At 31.4% G+C, this 9,059-nt stretch overlaps 1 protein-coding gene across 2 annotated transcripts; it reads right to left on the bottom strand.

Annotated features, from left to right (window-relative positions):
• Nucleotides 1-4,790: 4,790 nt before the first annotated feature.
• Nucleotides 4,791-6,419, bottom strand: LOC107472039 (ethylene-responsive transcription factor WIN1-like). Of its 2 annotated transcripts, none has more exons than XM_021127664.2 (3): nt 6,151-6,419; nt 5,813-5,948; nt 4,791-5,743 (listed from the first exon to the last, which is right to left on the bottom strand). In XM_021127664.2, exons 2-3 carry the CDS (start codon nt 5,890-5,892, stop codon nt 5,098-5,100), a joined length of 726 nt encoding a protein of 241 aa, XP_020983323.1. In that variant the 5' UTR covers nt 5,893-5,948; nt 6,151-6,419; the 3' UTR covers nt 4,791-5,097. The 2 variants fall into 2 exon arrangements, with proteins under 2 accessions (XP_020983323.1, XP_015947101.1); XM_016091615.3 differs by having other exon boundaries at nt 5,813-5,894.
• Nucleotides 6,420-9,059: the final 2,640 nt, after the last annotated feature.

The raw sequence follows: 9,059 nt of genomic DNA, 5'->3' as shown, positions 1-9,059 counted from the left end.
TTTGTTAGTTACACTAAGAAAAGACAGGACCCTAAATTATGTCTCAATGCTTGAAACTGATAAAGATGAATGACCTCACATGTTTATTTGGTTAAATAGATTATCTCTTAATAGCAATGTTGCAATTTCATGGACTAATTAATTTTAGTATATCGATTTTTGCAAAATTTTGAGAACCAGATTGTAACACAACAAACAAACTTGCATACATTGAAACAGAGAAATAAAGAAAAAAAAGGAGTGCCTTCTTGTGTTATAGTGAGGATTGAGCGCTAATATAGGTTACGAGAGACAAATGAGGGAGGAGCTTTAGAGGGAGGAGTGACGATTGAGGGAGAAGCAGTGACAGGTTATGGGTTGTTAAGGGAGGAGCGAGAGAGAGTGAGCGCCGAAGGAGGCCTTGCAAATGAGAGTGAACACTGATGGAAAGTGCGCCGACGGAGATAGCACCGATGGATGGTTGCATGAGAGGATTGCGAGAAAGGTTTCTTCTCCATTAAATGAATGATGTGTTGTGGGTATTTTTCTATTAGGTTTTTTCAGGATTTTCCTTAGTGAAAAAGAATTAAAAGTGTATTGGAGAAAAAATTAGGGAAAAATATAAATTTTTAATGGGAACTTTGTTGCAATATTTTTTTGGGATGCTCAAATAATTAGAGGATATAGACACGCTTCAAAAACGTGGCCGTAGTAAAATAAACTAGCTACGCTTCAAAAGCGTGCCTGTTTCTCTCTATAGTCCCGCTTTGGTAAGTGTGACATCTAAAACGTGGCCAAATTAGTAATCAACATCTAAAACGTGGCCAAATCACTAATCAATCATCACTCTCATAAGCGTGGTGACAAGACTTTTTTCTTGTAGTGATGTAAAGGTTTGTGTATACATTACTATTTACTACTAGGCGTTTATAATTATGACATCTGTTTAGTTTACCTGACTAGGTAACCAACAAGGAGCGCAGCCAATTTCAGCCAACTCCTATTTGGACTACACCCCACCCATGAAGGAAAAAAATCCACAATGCACCAAAAAAATCTAAATTATATCGAAAAAAATCCAAATCACATTGGAAAAGAATTTATTTTCAATTGGTTATGGAACAAAAAAACATCCACAATATATCAAAAAATTATTCAAATTATGTCGAAACGCATCCAAATTATATTAAAAAAATCCACTTTATATGGATAAAAAATCCACAATATACAAAAAATTCAAATTATACAAAAAATATCCAAATTACATGAAAAATATCTAAATTACATAAAAAAATCCAAATCACATCGAAAGAAGAAGAAGAACTGGCGGTGGCAGAGGGTGCGACGCAATAGAAGACGGTGATTCGAAGAAGACGTGAGGGCGGGAGCGCTAGCGTGAGTTTGTGAACAGCGGTGGGGGCAAAAGACCGACAATAACGGAGGGTGTGACGTGAGGGAGGACACGAACACGCGGGCATGGGCGTGCGCTCGTGAACATCGTGGGGGTGGCGGGTTTCATGACGGAGCTTAGGAGAGGCCACTGATCCCTGGACGATGAAGCAGTGGTGCAACGATGAAGTGGTGGTGCTATGGCGTGTTGCTTGCGTCGTGAGGCGTGCAGCGTGAATGGAGCTTGCGGCGGTATGCAACGGCGATGAGAGTGCAAAAACTCTAGTTGGTGCCGTGGCGGCGCGGTGGAAACGCCACGATGAAACCGCGATAACGTGGGACGTTGGGGGGAGGGAGGCACAGTGTTGATTATTGACAGATAAAAATTAGGATTTGTGATTTTGTGCTGCGAATGAAAGTGAAATTGAAATTAGGACAATTTTTATGTTAATTTTTTAAAAGAAAAATTGAAAATTACAGAGGAATTAGATGAGTTGCTTATAATATACTCAGTCCCTGTCTTTCTCTTTTCCAAAATAACGTAGACCATTCGTTAATCCATATGATACTTTTACATGTAACTAATTTAATTATAACCTAATAAGTACCATAGGTGTCTGATCTTTATTCATGGGGACAAATTTATCGAAGGCAAGAAGAATGGCAATTTTAATGTCTCGTACCTGCGGGCTCAATTTGGGTAAAGTTCCAAATGGTGAAAATGAAGACTGATTTGATTTTAGGATAATATATGCCTCAAAATCAAATTGCATATGTATTAATGATTTCTAACCAGATTATTGGGTTGCATTCATTATTTCATTATTTCTACTTTTTATTCCCTTTTTTTTCTCTACTTAAGTTGTAAATAAGAGTGTACCTTTCTTTAGATCTTTTGTTATAATTCGACTTATTGAAGAGAGCAAAATAAAAATATATTTAATGATTTAATCTATCTCGTTTGACAATGTCATCGCAAAGAGCTATAACAAGATTGAAATACAAAATTCATGACTAATAACTACAACACTCTTTTATATATTTCAACTCTTACTACATGCCACTGATATACCAATAAAATACATATAAAGCACTACATAAAATAGCTTAATCAATTAATCAAATTTTTAATGGTTCTTATATCTGGAGCCTTATGTAAACATTAGTACAAGCTTGATTAAATACCTCAATTTTATAACTGCAGTAGTTTTACACAGAAATCTAATGATTCATGAAATTTCGTAAAATCTGAAGTTTTCTTTTTTTGGAAAGTAAATATGAAGTTACTTAACTCTTTTACATTATTTAAAATATTTAATAAAGAACAAAAAATCAAATCAACCCAAATCACTTCCAATTCTAATTCAACTTTATTTTTTTTAAATGTAATAAAATAAAATTGATGTACTAAGAAATGACTTAGCTTTCGAATCTACTCCCGATCATGATTTATTGATCAGGACACGGCTACTTTTGGTGGAACTGATTCTCGGTTAGTAACGTTCTTCTCTCAAAAATTAAGAATCAATGTATCGGTAGTTTTGTTTGTTTCAATTTGTTGGAGAATTTCACTCTATTTAATTAGTGTTATATATTGACCCAAGCAGTAGCGGAACTTGAAACAAATTTTTGGGGGGCATGATAGAAAATAATTGTCAAAAAGCTTTTGATATGAATCTCATTTAAGATAAATTCGTCTAATTTTATCTCTCTGATTTGGATGATATTGTCAAATTTAAAGCCGTTTTCAAGGTCTCATTCCAAAAAATTAAGGTCAAACTCATCATATGTAACTTTTAAACTTTTGAAGATTGTATCTCACTTTTTTCGTGATTCATTAAAGTAGAAGAACTATCTATAGGTGTTGATATTGTAAAAGTTATATGTTCTCCTTTTTAAATATTAGCCTTCTTCTTAAAAAATGTATCAATTTTTTGATTTTTTATTATTATTTTATATAAAAATTAGAATATATATCCTATAGAATATGTAAAGAAGAAGTTAGAAGGACAAATATTAGAGAGAGTGTTGCTTATTGAATTTATTGAGTACTTTAAGTCATAATAAAATATGTAAACCAATTGAACTATTTTTTATCTTTTAAAAAAAAAGTATTACTAATTTTTTTATAAAAAGTTTGAAGAGGCCATGGCCCCTTTGTCTGAACTAAGTTCCACTACTGGACCCAAGTGATCATCTCTGTATTTCTGATAAAAAAAAGTTGTCCGTACCTTTAAAAGAACTCGAGACCTCGTGACCACGCACATTCGTAAACGTGAGTTTGTATCTGCAATGACACTAGTAATAGATTAAACAGAGTGAAAGGATATTTGAAAGGAAAAGCATACCCTTATAGTCTTTTTTAGCTTTTTCTTATGTTGTTAGTTCTACAACTAACAGTTTGCTCTATTTAATTAGGTTTTTACCATCAATCAATATATATTGGTTAGCCATTTAGACGTTAAGACGTTACATAACATTTATTATACATTTTTCATGATTTTGTCTACAAAGGTGATTCTATTTTGAATGAATTATATGGAATCAACGTTAATTATGTCCTTGATTTTATGGACTTGGGTCTAATATAGAACAATTTCATTTTTCTATCAACGAATTATCTTTGTCAAAAAGGAATTAAATATTATTTTATTTCTCTATCAATATAGATTATCTTTATTAAAAAAGAATCAATAAATAAAATTTAACAAAAAATGATAATACCATTTTATTTTGATAATAATATTTTTTTAAAATTCATATAAAATACCGTAAAAAAAAATCATGTGAAGCGTGATATTATTAAAAATAGGGGTTTTCAATTTAAGCAAATTAAAATAAAACATTATATCCATAGATTGAACTGTATATAAAAAGAATAATTTTCTTTTGGTGTTTGTACAAAGAATAGTTTATTATGAAAAAGAAAGGTTTGTTTAATTAGTTGCAGATTAATAATGAACAACAAAATACTCGACGTCATAGTTTTATATACTAGGTTAGTAGGTTAATCAGACAAAGAATGATATACGGAACAGGGAAAATGACGTTAATTATAACGAGACAATATATACATATTTCAACATCCATAGCTTTCAGTCTTTCACGAACACACATGTTGTTCTGAATAATAAGGACTCCTGATGTAGCCCCCTCGCTCGTGAAAGCAAAGAACAATATATAGAAATGTTCATAATACTTATCATAATCCAATGCATTACTTTGAATAAGGAACGAAAATTAATCCAGAAATCTTATCAAACAATAATAATACCAGCACTAGTATTTTCTGTGGAACTAGTCACATACAATAATATATAATATTCATATACAATATGCATGCCCCCTTATTTCATTCCCCTTCAAATCCCGATATTCACAAAAAGAGAGAAAGATTTTGTAATATATATCTATATGCCTTTCTCTATTTATGAATTTCCATTCTTATACAATTTCTTACCCCTAAATAGCATTAATCATAAACATACAATGATAGGATATAAAACCACCCAACTAATAAAAAGCTTTCCCTCCCAGCAAATGAACTTTTGCGAAGATCGATGTGACATCAGCACGTGAATACCATAATTCTAGAAAAAAAAATACTTATGTTACTAGGAACAATTTTTTGGTTGTCATCTTCGGTTATTTATAACCATTTATTTTTCTTTATAACTTAAAAGTATTATAAATAAAAAAATAAATGGTTATAAACATTTTTGAAAATTATCAAAGAAAGAAGGTAGCATTATTATTATGGTCATGGTGAACACCCGTTTCATCCAAGTTGTTGTTGTTGAAGGACGATGGACTTGGACAATTTCTGTTGAGAAGCTCTTCAATCATCTGCAATGCGATTCTCTCCTCCTCATCCATCTCTCCCCTAACCAGATCACCACCGGATACGGTTGATGACGGAGACTGAAGAAGATCACAAGAAGAAGACGAAGACGAAGACGAAGAAGAAGAAGCAACCATGGAATTCATGGCAACACCACTAGTTTTGTTGTTTCCAGCACCGAGCTGAACCCTCATGACCCAATTGGAATCAGAACGCTGGCCAGCGCGCTTCTGCCACACACCAATGTGTGAATTCTCCGTGTCGAGCCTCAAGCATGTCATGGAAGGTGAAGGAACTTTACCGCATTTTCGAAGCTTGGCGTGTAGAATCTCCTCTAGATCCTTATTGGAGGCGGAGGAAGAATGCGCCGCCGATTCCTCGGTGGAGCTGACAACCTTTGGATCACCGTCCGGTGTGTGTATGATGGGGAAATTGGTCTTGGCATTCCGGCCACTCATCAAAATTGCAGCTTGATCATAGGCTCTTGCGGCTTCTTCCGCAGTTTCAAATGTCCCTAACCACACCCTCCTCTTCCTACAACACAATAAGAGTAATGAATAATTGAGGTGGTTCTAAAAGGGAGAGAATTTAATAAGAACTTACAAGAGTGGGTGACGAATCTCGGAAACCCAAGAACCCCAATGACGCTGCCTGACACCTCTGAACTTCCTTGATTGCACCATCACTAACAACGTTGGGGATGATGTGAGAGAGAGAGAGAGAGAGTATCTTTTTGGAACTGTGAGATTACAAGTACAAGTACAAAAGGTGCAGAGTTGCCAAAGATAAATATAGAGGGAGATAGATAGAGAGAATATAAATAAATAAATAAAAATATAATAATAATTGAAATTAATTAAATCCGGGAAAGAGGGGCATGCCACAGCAAAGAGTGTCGGCGAACTAAAAGGTATAGAGAGTGATGAATTAAAGATACTCACCTAAATCCTTGGGTTCTACAGTAACCTTCTCAACAATAAATGTTTGTGCTTGACTTGGTTGCGCAGTCGCTGGAGTTCTTGTCCTTTCTTTCTTTCTTTCTTTCAATTCCCAACCCCTATTCCATTATACTCCCCTTCTTTAATCTTTTCTTCTTTCTCATCATCATCCATCTTTTTCTATGCCATACGATGTGTTTACATCACAACATATTGTATCAACGTTAGTTAAGGTATTATAGCTTGCTACTTCCTAGCGGTCCAAATTTCAAACAAGCTAAGCAACTTATTTTTCTTTAATGAGATATCAAATATAAGCACTTGTATATATATGAATTATATGGCTTTATTCTTTATCCCAAAATCGTATATCATTAAGTAGAAAACTATAGAGATATCAACAATATCGTATTTGACAATAAATTATAGTTCAAATGACATAATCTCCTTATACTCATCTAAGAAATTCTAAATTCGAATCTTTCTATCTTTAGTTAAAAAAATTCATAATTTTAAAGTTATATCTCTGGTTTCATACGATTATTTGTTCTAAACTTAAACTGATGCAAGCTAAGAAGTTAGTACATAAATAATTATGTTTTTAACACCGCATAAATTTGTCAATTATTTTAAAAAAAATTAAATTGATAAAAAATACATAAATAATTATATTTTTAATATATTTTTTAAATAAAAATATTTTTTAGGTTTGTTTAATTTTTTTGTATAGACTTTTTTTTTCTTTTTATTTATCTTTCATTATTTTTTTCTCTTCTAATATCTCTATGAGAGTTTACCATAAGACATCTTTTTTTTAATCTTGTGCTTAAAATTTTTTGAAAATAATAATAATTGAACTCTAAATTTTTAGACCACAAGAATTGTGATCCTATTTGTCTTGACATCATTTGTTTCAAAAATCTAAATAAAAATTGTTATTTGTACACTAAAACCAGTCACTCAAATCAGTCACCATGATATTTATATATAAATATATGTGTAGTTTAATTTATTTTTAATGTGTATTTATATTCTAACATATATTTTATACTGATAGCTGATTTTGGTGACTGATTTTAGTATACGTGTAGCATTTCTCAACTTAAATAGATCAAACAAGATAAATAAATAATTATACATCTAACAAATTTAAAGGATTTTTTAGTCTATTTTATAAAAATAAGTGTATTTAGACAATTTTTTAGTGAATAAAAAGAAGAGACAATTAAATTGTGAGAGTGAAAATATTTTCTAAAGAAATGGTTTTGAATTTGAAATAAATTATTATTGGTGGATCGGAGATGCTAAGGGATGAAGGTGACCCACACACTTGGATTCTATTACTTGCCATTATTATGTGGACTCGCACCCTAGACATACACTCCCCAATTGGATATCATTACTCGGTTGGTTAGCTTTGGCTCCTTGGGGAGACTATAATTCAAAATGGTTGATGAAGCTAATTAAGTGTATGGTAATTCATAATAAACCCTCCGAAATCACGGTTTAAGATAACACCTTTTGTATTATTGAGATATAAATGCGGGCTTTGATTTTTATTTTTTTTGGTCCCTTGCTAAAGTAATGAGTGTGTGTACAATAATATAATAGCTAGCAATAGAGGAAATAATAAAGACAAAGGGATGAACATGACGTGGATGAACTAAAATTAAAGTTTGCGTGAACAGAGTGTTTTTAGTTGTAAATATAATTCTCATATTTGTACTTTATCATTTCTCTCAAAATTTTAAATAAAAATTTAAATAAATAAATAAAATATATAAATAATAATTATATATTTAACACATTTTATTATATAAAAATAATGCTTGTTTGAATTTTTATATAATTTTTTAATTTGTTTTATACTATTTTTTTTAAGAAATAATAAATATTGAACTCTAGATTTTTTTACTATAAAACTCTAATATTATACCAAGAAATTACTATTTTTAAGAGTTTATTTTTTTTGTCAAATTTTAAAATTTTTAAGAATTATTTTATCTTTCACATTTTTTAAAATTTTTTTATCAGTATCAAAATTTTTCGAATATCATTTTAATAGTTTATTTTCTTATATAGTTAAAAATAGCAACAACAATATAGTGAGGACGGAACATGTTGAAATTATTGGGGGCCAATGAGTGAGATATATCTTGGTTTGGCTTAATTACAGTAAGCAAGGGTCAGCTATCAAAGGGAAACAGTGCAACAACGTATTCATAGAGCCTCATCATCCTTCACAAATTTCAATTGGATCATATCTTCCTTCCTGATCTTTTGTAAATTGACATCTCACCAATAGAGACAGAAATGTGCGCATTGCTAGTATTATAATGCATGCATTACTAAATGAGCGTACTACTTACTTACTTAGCTTGCATTGTAGCTAAGCATAGTAAATAAGAAGAGGTACTACATTGCTGATCAAAAGATTTAGGTGTTGAGAAGAAAGATTTTAAAAAATGTTAACAATAAAGAGTAGTGCTAGGGAGCCAATGGCCTAAACGTATAATGTGTAATGAACATCACCTATACTATCCAGAATAACTAAGGTTCGAACTCTTGACCTTCCGGATCCGGAACTCTAATACCATGTCCTGAAATCACTCATTCAAAAAACGTAACCTGATAGAACAATGTAACACTAATAATCATATCTCTAATACTTTCTAAACCTTCATTGTACACATTGTATGCTTAGGTCATTGGCTCCCTATACTTTCTCAACAATAAAATAGTTTTTAAAACATTTTAAATTTGACACAAATAATTAGATGTCAATTTTTCTTATTTCTATTAACAAAAAATGCTGAAGTAACAAATAAATATAGTGACATGGCAAACTAAAAAATAATTGGCATTATTAATGTTTTAAAATTAAAAAAATTAATTTCTAATAATTATGAACT

The sequence above is a fragment of the Arachis duranensis genome, chromosome 1, assembly GCF_000817695.3.
Source record: "Arachis duranensis cultivar V14167 chromosome 1, aradu.V14167.gnm2.J7QH, whole genome shotgun sequence".
Classification (NCBI taxonomy): domain Eukaryota; kingdom Viridiplantae; phylum Streptophyta; class Magnoliopsida; order Fabales; family Fabaceae; genus Arachis; species Arachis duranensis.
The sequence above is the reverse complement of the archived record's forward strand: the minus strand, read 5'-3'. Positions and strand labels throughout refer to the sequence as shown.

Bases quoted from the DNA above. Each gene is read 5' to 3' on its own strand.
- LOC107472039 (XM_021127664.2), bottom strand. From the start codon at position 5,892: ATGGTGCAATCAAGGAAGTTCAGAGGTGTCAGGCAGCGTCATTGGGGT. The intron at 5,744-5,812 runs GTAAGTTCTTAT...ATTGTGTTGTAG, and splicing joins GAGATTCGTCACCCACTCTT to GAAGAGGAGGGTGTGGTTAG.